Source organism: Sporothrix brasiliensis (genome assembly GCF_000820605.1).
Source record: "Sporothrix brasiliensis 5110 chromosome Unknown Cont18, whole genome shotgun sequence".
Lineage (NCBI taxonomy): Eukaryota > Fungi > Ascomycota > Sordariomycetes > Ophiostomatales > Ophiostomataceae > Sporothrix > Sporothrix brasiliensis.
The window spans coordinates 3,247,398-3,264,574 of NW_024467137.1; the positions used below are offsets into that span (position 1 = coordinate 3,247,398).

The following is a 17,177-nucleotide window of genomic DNA, read 5'->3' on the forward strand; positions in this document are numbered from 1 at the left end:
GAAGAAAGAAGAGGAGTAGAAACGACGACATTAATACTCTTTATCATGGACTGTCAAAACGATCCATGCCCGCCCAGTTCACTCGTAGACGGCAATATATAAAGAACAAAAGAGAAGAAAAGCAAACGACAGAAAATAGGTCAAACGCCTGCCCGATGCCCAGGATAACAAAACAAGAATAACAAAATAAGGTAAAGACGTAAAGAAGTATAAAAGTTTAAAAAAAGTAAGTCTGGGCAGAGAAGGCATACTAGGGCCTTGCTTGCCTCGGATTGTCCTCCGATAACACAATTATTCCTGAAAAGAAAGAAACAAAAAGGCGTACCGTGAAAGGAGAGGCTTCAAGCGGCCGAGAGAGAAAAGGAGAAGGGGAAAAAGCTAGGTACATGTGAAGCGAATGTTAAGATGGAATGTTGCTACAAAATCATCATTAAAAGGGGTGTATAGAGGAATCAAGAAGAGAGGAAGAGAAAATAAAATAAAAATTAATGAGAGGGTCGAGAGGCAATGGGGCCCTCTCCGCGCAGCATTGCTGTAAGCTTGGACTCATGGGCTGGCTTGGACTCATTTTTGTCCGCTCACCTAAGCCTTGGCCGTCTTGGCTTTGGGCTTGGGCGACTTCTTTGCTGAGCGGGCCGACCTGCGCGGCTTTGACGCCTTTTCGCTCGCCGTCGTCGACTCCGAGTCGTCCTCGATTGTTGGTGTGGACAGTCTCGCCGGTGTCGATGGCTTGGTGTTAGCACGGCCATTGGCGCTGCCATTGGCGCTGCCATTAGCATTGCCGTTGGCAGCGGCGGCTGCCTTGCGTGCAGCGGTGTTACGGTCGCGCGCGTACTTGAGCGAGGTATCGCCCTGCCACATCGTGCCCAGGAGGCGGTCCCAAAAGGTGAAGAAGGGCTGGGAGAAGTTGGACTTGATGCCCCAGCTCTGGTGGTGGATGTCGTGGTAGGCCGCGTTGTTGCTCGTGATGTGCTGCAGGGGGTCCCACGGCAAGGCGTAGCCGCAGTGGTCGTCGACGGTTTTGATGGTGCTGAAGACGAAAAAGTACAGGCCCATGCGGGGGGTCATGAACGACACCTTGTAGGCCAAGCCGGCGCCGGCGGTGTCCAGCACAAAGCCCTCGACCGGGTGGTTGTACAGCGCGCCGTAGGCGTACGGCACGTACAGGCGGTGGTGGCGCGAGTGCCAGTGGACGTACATCCAGCGGTTGACGTGCATGGCGCGGTGCCAGAAGTACTGCCAGGCATCCATGAAGATGACGCCGAACCAGAACTGGAACAGCGGAACGACAACCCAGTAGATGGTCTTGGCCAGCATGAGCTCCCAAGACGCAAAAGCGGGCACCGCAGCGGCGGCCGACCCGCTGCCGCTGCCGCTGCCGCTGCCGGACAGCGCGGTCGTCAGGAACGGGTACTGGCCACCGGCGAGCGCGCCGGCCAGCAGCGGGTGCGACGCAGACATGTTCTTTGCAAGGGCGGCCGCATTGAGACCAACAAGGCCGAGCACGGTCGGCAGTGCGCGCTGGGCCAGGCGGATGCGCTGGGCCCAAACGGCGACGTCATAGTCCTCCATGCCCGTCATCTGCACGGGTTCGGTGTAGGATAAGAAGGCGGATGTAATCATTTGGATGATTTGCTCAATGACGACATCGCGGGCGACCTCGCTGCGCGACGCGTGGTTGCGCGCGGAGATCTCCTCGGGAGTGTGTAGGCGGTATGCGGGGAAGAGATCGAGAGTATCGATGACGTGGAAGACGCCCGACACAACCCAGTATGCGATGTGCGGCATGACGAGGGAGAGGGTAAAGTCGGAGACGAATGGCAGTAGGCGCGGCATCGGCTCCAGAGTATAGGCCGGCAGCGGCGGCAGGTCGCCGGAGAACGTGGCATTGGCCATGGCGTCGACGGAGACCATGCAGAGAGAGGGGGAAGCCAATTTCCACGTGTCGAAAGGAAGAGGCGGTCGGAAAGATCGAAAAGGAGGTGAGTCTGGGTTGAAACGTCGCAAAGCGCCGCGTCGAGAATGAAAGGCGTCGAAGCAAGCTGTATTGAACGTACGGCCGATATGTCGAGAAGCAATAAAAGAGAATGAAGAAAAGCAAAGTTGGAGAGGTTAGATGCAAAAGGAAAAAGGCACAGCCGGAACAGGAGAGGACGGATGAGGCTCGTTCGGTAGTGGAGCAGGCGTCGACCGTTAATTAAAAGAAGTGAAGATTTGTCGTGCGACTGTGGGCGCGTGAGTGGTAAGAGGGTGTGGGCGAGGGACAACGTATGGCGTTGGATTGAAAGTGCAGCCGGCGGCAGATGCGAAAGGAGTGACGTGGGAGCGAGGGGGGACGCAAAGCGATGGCCGGGGAGGACAGCGTGGGAGGAGGAAGACGAAGGAAGAAAAGGACGACAAAAGAAGGTTAAGTCGAGGATGTGAAAATGCTCGGTGCAATGGCAGGCAATACAGGCAGGAGCGGAAACGACGCTGAGAAAAGAAAGAGTTCAAAGACGATCATGTCAGGGCAGGAACTAGGTTGGCGCTGTAGCATGGCAGTTTTTGAGGGTCCTAGCAGCTGTTTTAGGGGGCAATTTCGCTTGGCCAGCGGCCGCTCCGCGGATGCCGAACACTAGCAGACTTTTTTGCAGAGGGCAACAGGGCAGGAGGCGCCTTGTAATTACTGTGTAAGTGCCTCTAGTTCTTCATTTTATTTGCCCCTGTTCTCTCGACACCATTTTTTGCCCTTCTCCGCCGCTGACATCCGCTCTCTACAATCTGATTACGGAGTCGAACGTCCGATTGGGCCTCTGTGACCGACTATCAGGATTCTCGACCTTCCACGCCACTCCGGCTCATTTGCCTGCTGTGGTCATCTAGCCGCTTCTTTTCTGTCTTGTTCTCCGGCCATTGGCACGCGTGCTGCCTGCAATTGGTTGCTCTCCCTTGCATCTCGTTCTGCCCGTTTCATTCGATTCGCGACTCCTTCAGTTGACGCGTCTGACGCCAGGGTCTGCCTCCTATTCCTCACCCCTGCAGCCTCGGAGCAAGCGCGTCGGCCGATCGGTGTTGTTGAGTAGCAAATTTTAGTAGCGTGACGTGTCACGTGAGTACGTATGATGGATCAGGCCGGAGTCGTACCTCTCTGCCTCAGGCAACATCCCACGCTCACAGTACCTGAGACGGCATACGCATTTGATTGGCTGTCTGGTCGAGAACTGAATGCGCTAGGCCCGTAATCTGGTTAGCGCCTTGAGTTTTGGTTGTCCCAGCGAAGCATGGGAATGGTCTTGTACTCTGCACGCAATTTTCTGTGAGCAGTGACCTACCCCGCCAAAAGTATAGATACATTTTTCTTTATTTTTTTTGCCCCTCTCTTTTTTCGAGGAAGGAGGAGGAGAGAGGAGAGGAAAAATCAATATATTCGTAGACGACGTCTTTTTTCTTCCCCTTCTTCGATCCCTACGAGACCACCCTTCGCTTCCCCCATCTCGACAACCGCCCTTACAACCCTCCCTTTGCACGGTTCACCCTCACACACCACCGTCAAGATGCTTATCTACTCGGTAAGAACGAGACCGTGCGACCCCCAGTGGCATTTTTTGGTGGAATTTATTCGATTGAGCAATTTGGCCAGCGCCGATATTTTTGCCTTTAGACAGAATATCTTGTCTTTATTTGACCGCAGCTTGACGCCATGCTAACAGGTCTCTCTCGTCTAGGATATCCTCACCGGCGACGAGATCATCTCGGACTCGTACGACCTCAAGGATGTTAACGGCATCGTTTTCGAGGCCGACTGCGCCATGATCACCGAGGAGGCCGTCTCGGTCGGTACGTAATCATATGCCATTCCCTTTTGCCATGGCTACGGCTTTTGCTTTTGCTGTTCGTATATCGTGTTCCTTTCGAGCGCCTCGCACCGCTGACCTTGTCCCCTGCCCACAGACACTGGTGCCAACGCTTCCGCTGAGGAGGCCGACGAGGGCGTCGAGGACACCGCTGTCCGTGTCAACAACATTATCCACTCGTTCCGTCTCCAGAACACCTCGTTCGACAAGAAGGGCTACCTGGCGTACCTGAAGGGCTACCTCAAGGCCGTCAAGGCCGCTCTCCAGGAGGCTGGCAAGTCCGAGGAGGAGATCAAGACCTTTGAGACGGGCGCCCAGAAGTTTGTCAAGGAGACCCTGCTGCCCAACTTCAAGGACTACGAGTTTTACACGGGCGAGTCAATGAACCCCGACGGCCTGTATGTTCATTAAATACCTCTTTTTTCTTTATTTTTTTCTCTCCTTTTCTGGGACTGTTTTCTAACTTCACAGGGTCGTTCTCCTCAATTACCGCGAGGACGGCACCACGCCGTATATCACCGTCTGGCAGCACGGCCTGAAGTCCATCAAGGTGTAAATTTTGCTGTCCTTTTTTGCATCTTTTGGAGCGAGGCTCGGTGCCGGGGAGTGTCTCTGCCGTTACGGAAGGATACGATGTTTGGTGCCATGGATTGCCCAGACCGCCGAACATGCAGTCGTAACATCGGGCGCACTCTGGCCGGACGGATTTTCTATACCTTTTCTCCACCTTTCACTTTTTGGGGGTGGATTGCTGGTCACCTTGTTGCACATTTTAGCAAAAGACAATGATCACGCCTTCCTTTTAAGTGAAAAGAAATGGATATCAAAAGTCGGCAATTTAACTTGGCAATTTAATGTTTCCCAGACTCCCCCACATGACGTACTTGTGCATTGACCGATGCGAATGAACAAACAAAAATGCAAATTTAGCACAGACCAGTAACCTTGCAAGCGCCCTAGACTTTTACAGCGTTTCAAATCATGCCTCTTAACAATGCCCGCGCCCCTTTCACCACAAACTCCTGCTTGGCTGGACAAAAACAGTATCCCTCACCACCCTTGCGGCCGTGTTGCCATTGGAATCGGCGGCGGCGCGTCATCCTCGTCGTCTGTCTTGTGCCCGCTGCCACCCCGGGTTGTGTTTGGTTTTACGGCTGCCAACCCAGGTTTCTTCGCTGGCGGCGGCGGCGGCGGTTTCTTTTTCCCGGCAGCCAGACCTGCAACTGCGCCCGTAGACAGAGACGGCGTAGACGACCCAGACACTGCCGCAGACGAGCGAGCATTGGCATTGGCTCCGCCAAGGCGAGCCGGTGATCGTGATGGTGTACGGCTGGCTGCACCCACGCCGCCCCCGGTCCCCATTTTGGCAAACCGAGCCTGCAGTTCACCCAGCTGCGACGCTGGCGGCGCATGGTTCACCGTCTGCGCTGGCTCGTGTGAGGACGAGGACGTTGCTGCTAGCGCATTGATCGCCGAGAGGGCCGTCGGCTGCTGGGCATCGCCGCTGCCTGCACCGCCCCCAATGCCGAGGCCGGGCACAGAGATGCCTGCGCGGCCCAGCCGGTTCACGGCATCCTGGTTGATGTACGTGTCGCTGCCGGAGTTGCCTGTGCCGGAAGGAGAGAGTCGTGCACTGGCCGGCGATCGTGACGGCGGAGGCGGGTGTGCTTTGGTGCTGCCAGCACCGCTAGGTGGATTCGGTGAGGGCGTCGAACGAGGCGGGAGACGGGGCGGCAGACCAGGCCGGATGGCTGCTGGTCGCTTGGTAGGACCCGACGGCGGCGCAGGCACGGGGCCGCGGCTGATGCCACCGCCGTCTCGGCGTGTGGGTGGTGGGGGCAGATGCGACGTGTCGAGGCCGGTCATGTCCATGCGATAGGGCTGTGGTCCCCGGGGCTCCTCGTCGTCTTCGGCCGCGGACGACGCTGCGCGCGACCGGGATGGCAGGGAAGGCGGACCTGATGCTGCTGCCGGTGCATGGGGTGAGCTGGAATGTGTGCTGGTGTGCGTGCTGACGGCCGTCCCGCTGGCGCTGGGCTCGCCTCCAAGGGCTACATGGCGTGGCGGAGGGCCAAAAGACGCTGGATCGCGGAGGCTCGACAGCGGCCGTGATGCGTGGTTCGCGCGCGCCTCGGACTGGTATTGGCTGTCGTCCTTCTTCCAGATGCCCGTCTGGTCTGTTAGTTTCTGCCATCTCGTATCAGTGCAGCATGTTCTGGCCCATTACACTCACCACCTGTTTCTTGAAATCGGCATTTTTATCCGGATGCCAGCCGTTTTTAAGGACGTTGGAAAAGCCCGACATAGTGGGTCAGGTGCTGTGCGGTTTGTATGCCCTCCGTTCCCAAGTGTGGACACGAAAATGTGCAAAAACGACACCGAAGGAGAGGTGGAGGCGAACGTGAGTCGACAGACGCAGAGCCGTATTTATCGTCTTCTTTGTTGTACGTTATTCGGCCGCCTATGAAGCGGTTTGGACTGCCACATTCGTGCATGCCTCGATAAAGAAAGAGCCAGGCTGAGCCGCAGACAGTGACGTATGCGCTAGAAAACGCCCACCATGGCGCTATTGCCGAATGAGGATATATGACTAATCTCTTATTGCAGTTGCCCATTGGCATGGGGGCTTGCGACAGGAAGGTGCGAATGTAAATCGTATGTCGGCGGCTGTTTAGCGCAACTGCCTCCTTCCCCCACCAACGGCCTCTGGCAGGCCCCCTCTAAATGCACCAGACGCGTCGCGTTACAGCGAAAGATACGAAGACCACATAGTAAATAGGTTTTTGCACGAGAATCAACTACAACGACATTAACGTCGGCCACAATTGACAGCCGCAACCACCCGCGAGCACACCGACTGCATTGGACGGCCCGTCCTTGCCGTTCAACAATCACCGCCATGGCCTCGTCGGCCACCGCAGACACGGAGCTGCTCACAGAGCACTTTGGCTATCCGCCGGTGGTAAGTCGCCTTTGAGACGATCTATTATCTCTTATTTATTGTTTGTCTCGCGTTGCATCTCGGCAGCCAGGCCTGACAGCATGTAGAGCTTGCTCGACGACATCATCAACAGCGTCAACATCCTCGCCGAGCGCGCGCTGAACAGCGTCGAACAGGCGCTCCTCCGCCAACCACCCGCCAGCCTCGGTTTCAAGCCGGCGGCCTTCCAGCGAGGACGCGGCGAGGCGAAACTGTCGCCGGACGCGCTCGAGGCCGCCGCCAAAGACGCCCACCGCCACGAGGTCGAGAACGGCACGCACCAGCTCGAGACGCTGCTGTGCGCCTCCATCGACCGCAACTTTGACAAGTTTGAGCTGTACACGATGCGCAACATTTTGTGCGTGAAGCCCGAGGACCGCGATTGGATGCGGCTGGCGCACTACGAGGGACTGGACTTTGCCACTGCTGCCGAGGGCGGCGCCGGGGACGGCGCCGCGGACGACGCGTCCATTGCACACCTGCACCGCCGGCTGCAGGCGTCCCTCAAACTGGGCCACCTGCTGCACGTTGAAGCCCAGCGCAACGAGACGATGCTGGCGCGGCTGCGGACGCTGGCGGGAACGGGGCGTGGACCTGCAGCAGACCAAGAGCAAGGGGCCGACCCGTCCTTGTCTGCATCATCTGCATCGTCTGGGGCGTCGCTGGCGTTCTTGCTCGACCGCGGCCCGCTGACCGAGAGCGACGCCGCCCAACCGCTCACAACCACCACGGCCTTTGCGCTGTCGCAGCTGCCGGCCCTGCGCAAGCTGTCGAGCGAGCTGCGGCAAAAGGCGCCAGGCCTCGCAGCAGCCGTGGCGCTCGACGACGAAGAGGAGAAGGCTGGTGGTGGTGGTGGTGGTGGTGGTGGTAGTAGTGGACGAGCCGGCGACAGCAAGTCCTGGCGGCGCGAGCGGCTCGAGTACATTGAAGGGTCCACCCGCAAGCATCTCGAGCGGATACGCGGCCTCAATCTCGGCCGCAACGGCGAGATGCGCAGCGAGCAGGGCAGCTCGTCCCAGGCCAACGACGGCGGACATGGCGGAAACAACATGACGGTCGAGCCCGAGGCCCTCACCAACATCCTCAACATTTTGCGGCAGAACCACGGCGGCAGAGAGGCAGAGGCTGCGACCGGCGATACGACACAGCCTGAAGACGATACAATGGACGAGTCATGAGGAATGCGACGGCGACAGCGGTTTGCTTTGCTTGTTTGGATAACGTTGTATGAATTGGATCTGGGTATGGGAACGGCACGTGGATTTTTGGCCTGCACTTGGGATTGGCGTTGCGGTGGCCATTTTTGGCAAAACGGATTGCGATTTTCTTCCATTGTCTCTTTAGTATGGTACAGGCAGCTGATTGTCCCAGCTGTCTATTCTGTATGTGCTGGATACAATGTATACACACAATGCTTTTGTTGTCATGGATGGCGTAACTGTCTTTATTTTATACACGCGCTCAATGTGTCTCTTCTACGATGGTCGTGTACACGACGGGCATGACACTAATCCTTCAACAGACCATGCTCGGCGGCCAGGTGCCAGAAGCGGTGCCGGAACTGCCGCGCGTCCACCAGCCGCGTCGTCTCGCCTCCAATGCCGCTCTGCACCCGCACCATCTTTTGCGCCTGCACCTTGGCCACCAGCTGGGACGCCGCCTCCCACTCGTTGTTGTGGACCAGCGCGCGCAGCAGGTCCTCGAGCGTCGACGACGTCACGGACACCGAGTCGGCAATGTGCGCAAAGTACTTGAGCGCGCTGGCCGTGTCGCCGACCTGCGAAAAGCCGCGCACGATGCGCTCCCAGAAGACGCGGTCAAACGTGGGCGGCGGTCGCGGCGTGTCAAGAGGATCGGGCGTGCTCTCGGACGGGCTCTCGGACGGGCTGGTCTGCCCCGTCTCGTACCGGGCAGGGCCGCCGGGCTGGCCGTGCTCGACCAGGTACCGCACGGCATCGAGGTCGGGCGGAGTGCGCATAAAGTAGTTCTCGGCCAGGATCGTGTAGATGTGGGACGACATGGGGATCCCGCGCTGGCGCATGCGCTGGAACACGACGGACACGGCCGCGTCGGCCTGGTCGTTGATGGCGTCGCCGCCCGTGCTGTGGCGGCCCTTCTCGCCGCCCTGCAGCAGCAGGTAGATAATCTTGGCGTAGTTTTGCTGGTTGGCGTCGAGGCCGGCCGCCTCCACGTCGGCGAGCACCTGCTTCACCAGCTCGGCCCGTTCGCGGGGACTGCGGCCTGCCATGGCGCCGCCGCCAATGGTGTCGTCGAGCAGGATCGTAATGGTGGCCTCGTCGGGACGGATGCCGCGCTGGCGCATCATCTCCAGCAGACCGGCGACCTCGTCGGCCGCGCCTTCGCGCACCAGCGGCCGCAGGATGGTGTTGAAGGTGATGACGTCCGGCTCGATGCCGTGGCGGCCTGCCCAGGCCAGGACCTTCTTGGCGGCGGCCAGGTCGCCGCGCCGCAGCATGCCGGCAATGGCGGCATTGACCGGCTCGATGGTCGGCTTGACGGCCTTGGAGAGTGGGCGTCCGTCCGTCTTGTCGCCACTGCCAGGCACGTGCTCTTCCCGGGACGCTTCCCACAGGCGCTGCATCTCGTCCAGCGCCTGCATGCCGGCCTCGGCGGCGCCCGACTGGATCAAGCCGGAGATGCGTGCCGTCCACACGGCCGTGTCGACTTGCATGCCCGAGGCCACAAGGCGGTCCCAGATGTTGTGGATACCGGCTGGGTTGTTGGCCCGCTTGAAGCCCTCGATAAAGGACGTCCATGTGCGCAGCGTGGGCTTGATGCCGGCCATGGCCATCAGATTCCAAACGGCAATGGCTCGGTCCGACATGCGCAGCGTCGTAAACACCATGATAAAGTAGTCGAGGAGGTCGCTGCTGCCGCGCAGCCGCGCGGGGCCCTCGACGTCCGGAACCGACACGGCCGACCAAAAGCGGTCCCACGCGGCCTCGCAGGCCGCGGTATTGCGCACACGCAGCGCCTGGTCCAGCTGCTGGTAGATGCTGTCGAGCGTGGCCCGCCGGGCGTCCCTGGAGCTCGTGGCGACGCGCGGCAGTGCATTCTGGGCATGTGCCTTGTTCGTCACGGTGGGAGAGCCGACGATTGGCCGCGAGAGGACGTAGGCGCCGAGTGCCGGGTGCTCCGTGTACATGGCGGGGATGATGCGACGCTTCAAGTTTGTCGTCGTCACAACCTTTTCGATTGCGTCGACAAACTCGTGCGCCCTGTCCTTGATCTCGGGCGTGCAGATGGCTGGGTCGGTGAGGATGGCATACGTGGCCAACACGGCTGGTGCCAGCTCGCGCAGTTGCTCCGGCGCGTAGCGGGGGAACAGCAGCGACAGACCCAGTTGGATGTTGCGCCGCCTGGCATACTTTTCGGCGCGGGCCGGGTCCGGCGACGCCATGCGGAACTCGGTGACTGGCATGTTCTGGAGCGCCTCCTCGTCCGTGACCACAATATCTGGCAGGTTGAACATGCGCCAGGCCTCGACGAGGTCTGCCAGCAGGGCCGTCCTCTTTTCGACGGCCGACGATGGGTCGCCGACGTTGCTTCCGCTGCTGCTATCGACGCCATTGCTACCCTCGCTTCCGCTGCTGCTGCTGCTGCTGCTGCTGCTGCTGCCACCGCCGGGATGAACAATCTCCGTCGCGGCCGTCAGCACAAGCGGCACCCATGCCTCCGGTTTGTTGAGCAGGTCGAGCTGCCGGCGGATCTGCGTGATGCGGGCCAAGCTCGGGAGATTCTCGGCGTAGGGGTCGGCCATCTTGGCGGTCGAAGCCTCACGCACGAGCTGGTGGGCCGTGTAGCGGAAGATGGCAGGCAGTCTGCGCGGCGATTCGGTCATGTGCGGATACATGTTTGTCTCGAAGTGGTGGAACAGCGTGGCGGTGGTTGCGTCTGTCTGCGACCGCAGCTGCGTCAGCTTCACCAGGTGCTTGTACAGGTCGACGCTCGCCGTTGCCGGTCGTCCTGCGCTCGGCTGCTCCTGATGCTGCTGTTGCTGTTGCTGTTTCTGTTGCTGTTGCTGCTGCTCCTGAAACTCGTCGATATGTGCCTTGCTGAGCTCCTGGGCCAGTTTGTCCAAGTCGCCCCCGTCCTGCACTGCATCCGCCACCGCCTCTGCAAGTCCCTCCTGTTCTCGTCTTGTCTGCTCGTGCTCGGACTCCTGCTGGTTCTCGATAATGTCCCGGAAGACGGCCAGTGCCGCATCGTTGGCCGGCGGCCGTTTTGTAATTCGTGACCGAGACGTGAGTCGAGCTGCTGTCGCCGCGGACCCTCCTGGCCTGCGAGAAATGTCGGCCCTCCGGTACACGGTCCGCGAGCCGTCATGGACCATAACTCCGTCCACCAGGGGGATCCTCGGGTGCGCCGTTGCTGTTGTCGTGTGCCATCGTCGCCGTGGTTGGCTGCTGAGAGCTTCTTGACGTGCCGCCGCCTGGACGGACTGCCGTGCTCGGCAGAGCATGCAGATGGCACGCGACTCCCTCATCGGTTCCGTCTGGCAGACCGTGCGTGGTCAAAAGAATGGGGGGATTGTCGATGCGGCGATGCGGTTGTGGTCCAAGGACAGATGCTGGGCTTTTGTTTTTTGCTTTGAGTCTCGCCTAGATGAAGCTTTTGGTGGAAAATAAAAACAAGTGGGGCTGTCCATTGCCTGGCAAAATTGTCCCCGAGGGCCCCTGTAAATTCAGAGCTACAGCGCTTGGCTGGCGTCAAGTACGCCCAAACGGGGCCGTCCGGCTATCGGCTTTCCTGCCTGTTTACCCACTAAAGCCGGCAAAGACAGGCGGCGAGGCACGGAAATACAGCGAATAGTGCGTCGTGACAGGCCCACGAGCAGTGCTGTCCAGCAATGGCAGGCGTAGACTAACAGTGTCCAACAAGCCCGCCTTCCTGTTTAGGACCCTCCGCCAGATACGACGTGCACAGGAAGGTGCTCTCGAGCCAAGGTCGAGTCATTTTCCACTTGAACACGATTCCAATTGCCATTGTCCTGTTTCCCTGTTTCCCCCCTGACGCCCCCTGGACAAAGGCCAGGCCGCACTCCTGCAGACATTCTCGCTTCTTGGACCTCGCCGCACGCCCTCGCAACCACCAGCATGACGTCCCTCGTACCGCGCACGCCGTACACAGACGAGGAGCTGCGCCGCCTCTACCCGGCCGGCCTCGAGCTGCAGCTGGTCCAAGTCCTGATGCGCCACGGCGAGCGCACGCCTGTCTCGCCGCGGTTCCAGAATGCGGGCCTGCACCCCTTCTGGCCCTACTGCTCGGCCGTCAAGCAGTTCCGCGCCGTCGTCCTCGAGGACGACCAGGACCCCGGCGTCGCCGGTGTCGGCGTGGGCGGCGGCGGCGCGGCCACAAAGCCATTGGGGACGCTCGCGTGGAGGCGGCGTCTCGAGACGTTTGGCGACAACGACACGGCCGTCCTGGCCGCGGGCAAGAAGGGCGAGCTGGACGCGCTCTGCGACATGGGCATGCTGACGGACCCGGGCCGTGCCACGACGCTGCGGCTGGGCCAGCGGCTGCGGCAGCTGTACGTCGAGCGTCTCGGCTACTTGCCCCGGCAGCTGGGCCCCGACGACCCCGACCGGCTGTTCTACTTGCGGGCTACGCCCATTCCGCGCGCGCTCGAGTCGATGCAGCAGGCGTTTACCGGCCTGTACCCCGACCGCGACCGCAGCACGACGCCCGTCACAATCGTCTCGCGCGCCCCGGCCGACGAGACCCTGTTCCCCAATGACAGCAACTGCCGGCGCTTTGCGGCCCTGTCGCGGGCGTTTGCGCAGCGCGCGGCCGAGCGGTGGAACGACTCCGACGAGCTGGCGTACGTCACCAAAAAGATTGGCCGCTGGATGGACCCCGACGCGCCGCGCGTGGCCGTGGACGGACGGCCACGACTCTCTGGCGTCATGGACACCATCAACGCGACGCTGGCGCACGGGCCCGAGACGCGCCTGCCCAAGGAATTCTACGACGAGCAGGTCCGGCGCAACATTGACAAGGTGGCGCTCGAGGAGTGGTTTGCCGGCTACCACGAGTCGCTCGAGTACCGCACACTCGGCATTGGCGGGCTCATGGGCGACCTGACGGACCGCATGGTGGCACAGGCCAAGTCCGCGGGCACCAGCGGCCAGAACGGCCTGTTCCGCTTCGGCCTCAGCGGCTGCCACGACACGACGCTGGCGGCCGTGTTGACCAGCCTGGGCCACACCATGCCCACATGGCCGCCGTTTACGAGCCACCTGGCCGTGGAGCTGTTCAAGAAACCAGCATCCGATGCCTCGCCGACCGCGACGCTCCCGCCGGCCCCGCCAGCCGCACCAGTAGCCACGGGCTGGTCTGCCTACTTGCCGTCGTTCCTGTCGCCGTCCAAGAAGGCTGCTGCCCCCGCGGACATTGGCCGGAAGCCGACGTCAGCATTGACCGACGTGGACAAGCACAAGATGGACGGCTACTACGTGCGCATCCGCTACAACGACGAGGTGGTGCCGATCCCGGGTTGCAAGCCGGCCGGCAAGCACTTGGACGGCGATGAGTCGTTTTGCACGCTGGTATGTCGCCCCCTAGTGAAGTCACACCGATTGAAAACGAAACGACAGAGAGGAAGACAAGACACAAAATACTAACAACTGACGCAGGAGGCCTTCAAGTCCATCGTGGACAAGTACACGCCGAAGAATTGGAAACACGAGTGCCGCAGCAACCTGAGCAAGCCCGCGTTCCCCGAGAAACCTGAACCCTCGGGCTTCTAATGCTGTCGATGATGGTGTCAGCAAACCCTTCCTATGGGCATACGAAACGAAACCGCGTTAATCCTATATATCCTATATACTCCGTACAGAATATACAATAAACGTTTAATAGATGTAACAAGCCACTAGCACGGAAATTCGCAAACTGCAATTACAAGCACCAGGAACTGGGTGTTGGTTGATTACTCATGTGTGAGCCAGCATACGGCGCGGCCGCACACAGCTTCCAAGTGAGGGGAAGCAGCTTGCACCCGGACATCACTGGTTGGGTCTGCTGCAGCTCTCGTATACTAGACAAGCTTTCAAGGCAGCATATCTCTTTGTTCAACACACACTGTAAATCAATTGCACGTCAACCATGACTTGACACTCATCATAATTCATCTACTGGGCCCATCCGTCACCTGCTTCGACTGTATTGATGCACACATCCTGCATCTCGCATCGCATCGCGTATCGCATCTCGTACATTTCGTACCCCACGCTGCTCAATCCTCGCCGCAGTCACCACAGCATGGCATCCGCCGTCCACTACGACGCCATCATCGTCGGCTCGGGCCAGTCGGGCACGCCGCTGGCCTCTGCCTTTGCCGCTGTCGGCCGCAAAACGGCCATTGTCGAGCGCAGCGCCATCGGCGGCACCTGCGTCAATGTGGGCTGCACGCCGACCAAGACGCTGGTCGCCTCGGGCCGCGTGGCGCACCTCGCTGGCCGCGCTGCCGACTACGGTGTCGGACCGAGAAACAAGACGCCCGCCGAACTGAGCGTCGACATGGTCAAAGTGCGCCAGCGCGGGCGCGACATTGTGGCCTCCTTCCGCGGCGGCAGCGAGGGGCGGCTGGAGCGTGCCGGCGTGGACGTGTACCGCGGGTCGGCGGCCTTTTCTGGGCCCAGGGCTCTGCAGATCACGCCCACGACCGCCGGCCCTCGTAAAACGATTGAAGGCGACCTCATTTTCCTCAACACGGGCGAGCGTCCGGCTCGGCCGGGATTGCCGGGGCTCGAATCCGTGCCGCCAGCGCGTGTGCTGGACTCCACGTCCATCATGCAGTTGGGCGCTGTGCCGGCGCACCTCCTCGTCGTGGGCGGCGGGTATGTTGGCATCGAGTTTGCGCAGCTCTTCCGCCGTCTCGGTGCCGAGGTCACCGTCGTCCAGCATGGGCCGCAGGTGCTGCCGCGCGAAGACAGCGATGTCGCCGAGGCATTGACGAAGATTCTGCAGGACGAGGGCATCACGGTCTTGCTGTCGGCCGATGTGACCACCGTGGCCGCTTCGGGTGGCGAGGACACCCAAGACGAGCGCCCAATTGCCGCCGAGATTGCTGTTGCCGGACCGGACCACGTGCAAGTCAGCAAGAAGGATGTCCGCGTGAGCCACATCCTCTTGGCAGCCGGGCGCAAGCCCAACACGGAGGACCTTCGCCTCGACGTGGCCGGCGTCAAGACGAACGCTCGGGGCCACATTGTGGTCGACGACAAGCTGGCCACCACCGCATCCGGCATCTACGCTCTGGGCGACGTGCACGGCGGACCGGCGTTCACGCACATGTCATACGATGACTACCGCATCCTGACAGCCAACCTGCTACCGCGCACCAGCAAGATCCCCGGGCGTGGCGACAAGGACCCCCTTCTCACGACGGCCTCGTCCAAGTCGCGCAACTATGTGCCGTACGTGGTGTACACAGACCCGCAGCTCGGCCACGTCGGCATCCACGAGCGTGATGTGACGGCTGCCAGCTTGAGCAGCAACGACTACAGCCATGTCAAGACGGTGTCGATGCCCATGGCGTACGTGGCGCGGGCTCTGGAGACAGACGAGACGGGCGGTCTGATGAAGGCGACGGTCAATGTGGAGACGGGCGAGATCCTGGGCTTCACGTGCTTGGGGATTGAGGGCGGCGAGGTCATGGCGATGGTGCAGACGGCGATGATGGGCGGGCTGCGCTGGTGGGATCTGGAGGAGGCTGTGTGGGCGCACCCGAGTCTGGCGGAGTCGCTGAACAACCTGTTTGGCCAGCTCAAATAGGGCAGGCAAAGGCAAAAGCGGCGTATTGCCGTGAGCCCAGTGCTTCAGTTGTGTTGTATCTCGCTCAAAGGCACTCCATAGTATGCGTATGTGATCAAACAGAAACGGTTGCCTCGGTTTTCGTCGCCGTCTCGGTGCTCTTGTCATCCCTCTGCTGCGAGACGACCGCCCGCGCCCTCTTCTTGCGCGCTCGCCGCACTTCGATCTCCACAGCGGCCATTTCGGCACTGAGTGCCGCCAGCCGTGGCACGATATTGTCAATGACCTCAATGGCCTCCTGCTGGGCCTGTCGTAAGGCCATGGGCGTCAAGACGCCAAACCACTGCAGCGGGTCTCGCGGGCCGGAAGGCTTCTTCGTTTGGTTGCTCTTCCTGGACATTGGCCTTGTCGTCGTGTTGTCTGCATCTTCTGCTTCATACTTCTTCTCATCGCTCTCCAGGTCAAGGCTTTCCTTGCTCTCCTTGTCGTCCGTGACGTCGGCCTTGACCCCCTTCCTGGGCCGCGCCACTGCAAACGACGCGGCCGCTGGCTCGGTGCCCTTGCTGTCTTCCGCAATGTTCAGCCGCACAAGGGCTTGCATCCGCCCATCAAAGTGGTCTGGGCCGTAGCGGAATCCGCGCTCGGCGGCAAAGTTGGCGCGGGCCAAGTTGCCAAACATGCTGGCCTGGTGGGTGGACAGCTGGCCGCGCAGCTCCGTGTACTCGTGGAGCAGGCCCAGGTACCGGGCCAGCAGCCCGTCAATGGATTCGGATGTCATTCTTCCGTGCTGTGATTTCTGGTCCCTGAAGGTGCTGGAAATGTTTGCTGTTTGTTGACAACGTCCTCGTATGTTGATTTTGCTGCCGTTGTGGGAAAGTGCAGCCTGGCTTTGGATGCACGTGATGATAAGACGGGGACCTCTTATCGCTCCGTCGTTGACTTGCGGAAACAGGGCGCTAGTCTAGAAAGAGGAAGGACCCACCCCGAATTTTTCCTCGCATAAATATCGAGCCGCCAAATCATTTTCGAGACTTCGCTTCCTCTTCTTTTTTCTTTTCTCGAGCAAGGGACGAAATCTACACCGTCATGTGAAGACGTAGACCCTTACTACATTTATCGGCGGCTCCACGAATGTGGCTTGCTGAGGGTTATTCTTTCTGAAAAGCATCCGTTTTTCGCCATGGGTTTTCCTCCGTTCCCGGCCTCCTAAACTAATGTGATTGCCTTTTCCCTTACACGTTGGCGTGGACGACATCTTCGGTTCATGGCTGTGGGGCGGTCTCGACATATTATCTCGAGCATGTGTGTTTGTACTGTATGTACGCCGTAGTTTTGTAAGTGTTCGTTTGCGCCGCGTAGGGTGTCCATCGAGAACAAAAGCAGACGACGACGGTCGAAAGCTTTATCTCGTACGCATCAAACAGTATGGCTGGCAAACATCTTATCAGATGAAAGAGTTGTTGCTTTTACAGTTGCCTCGCCCGAGGGTAAACGACGTCAAATGTGTCTTCTGTCATATATGCCCATAATGGTAGAGCGGAGTGAATCACGTCGCATCGCGGAACTTTTGTTTTTTTGCAATTTTT

General features: G+C 59.9%; 8 protein-coding genes across 8 annotated transcripts; 4 read left to right on the top strand and 4 right to left on the bottom strand.

Moving 5' to 3' along the window:
- Positions 1-582: 582 nt before the first annotated feature.
- Positions 583-1,896, bottom strand: SPBR_01744 (C4-hydroxylase; the record flags this gene model as incomplete). The annotated part of the gene is made up of 1 exon (XM_040760054.1): positions 583-1,896. The coding sequence occupies one exon, from the start codon at positions 1,894-1,896 to the stop codon at positions 583-585; it is 1,314 nt and encodes a 437-aa protein (XP_040619857.1).
- Positions 1,897-3,533: 1,637 nt separating this feature from the next.
- On the top strand, positions 3,534-4,389 carry SPBR_01963 (uncharacterized protein; the record flags this gene model as incomplete). Its single annotated transcript, XM_040760272.1, has 4 exons — positions 3,534-3,548; positions 3,705-3,816; positions 3,931-4,231; positions 4,305-4,389. The coding sequence occupies 4 exons, from the start codon at positions 3,534-3,536 to the stop codon at positions 4,387-4,389; spliced, it is 513 nt and encodes a 170-aa protein (XP_040619858.1).
- Positions 4,390-4,883: 494 nt separating this feature from the next.
- On the bottom strand, positions 4,884-6,138 carry SPBR_01770 (uncharacterized protein; the record flags this gene model as incomplete). The annotated part of the gene is made up of 2 exons (XM_040760080.1): positions 4,884-6,005; positions 6,067-6,138. 2 exons carry the CDS (start codon positions 6,136-6,138, stop codon positions 4,884-4,886), a joined length of 1,194 nt encoding a protein of 397 aa, XP_040619859.1.
- A 594-nt stretch (positions 6,139-6,732) lies between these two features.
- SPBR_01767 (kinetochore protein Mis12/MTW1) lies at positions 6,733-7,991 on the top strand (the record flags this gene model as incomplete). Its single annotated transcript, XM_040760077.1, has 2 exons — positions 6,733-6,795; positions 6,882-7,991. 2 exons carry the CDS (start codon positions 6,733-6,735, stop codon positions 7,989-7,991), a joined length of 1,173 nt encoding a protein of 390 aa, XP_040619860.1.
- A 329-nt stretch (positions 7,992-8,320) lies between these two features.
- SPBR_01287 (pentatricopeptide repeat protein) lies at positions 8,321-11,320 on the bottom strand (the record flags this gene model as incomplete). Its single annotated transcript, XM_040759598.1, has 1 exon — positions 8,321-11,320. The coding sequence occupies one exon, from the start codon at positions 11,318-11,320 to the stop codon at positions 8,321-8,323; it is 3,000 nt and encodes a 999-aa protein (XP_040619861.1).
- A 610-nt stretch (positions 11,321-11,930) lies between these two features.
- On the top strand, positions 11,931-13,583 carry SPBR_01599 (acid phosphatase; the record flags this gene model as incomplete). The annotated part of the gene is made up of 2 exons (XM_040759909.1): positions 11,931-13,382; positions 13,470-13,583. 2 exons carry the CDS (start codon positions 11,931-11,933, stop codon positions 13,581-13,583), a joined length of 1,566 nt encoding a protein of 521 aa, XP_040619862.1.
- A 514-nt stretch (positions 13,584-14,097) lies between these two features.
- On the top strand, positions 14,098-15,612 carry SPBR_01652 (mercuric reductase; the record flags this gene model as incomplete). The annotated part of the gene is made up of 1 exon (XM_040759962.1): positions 14,098-15,612. The coding sequence occupies one exon, from the start codon at positions 14,098-14,100 to the stop codon at positions 15,610-15,612; it is 1,515 nt and encodes a 504-aa protein (XP_040619863.1).
- A 94-nt stretch (positions 15,613-15,706) lies between these two features.
- SPBR_02040 (uncharacterized protein) lies at positions 15,707-16,369 on the bottom strand (the record flags this gene model as incomplete). The annotated part of the gene is made up of 1 exon (XM_040760349.1): positions 15,707-16,369. One exon carries the CDS (start codon positions 16,367-16,369, stop codon positions 15,707-15,709), a length of 663 nt encoding a protein of 220 aa, XP_040619864.1.
- Positions 16,370-17,177: the final 808 nt, after the last annotated feature.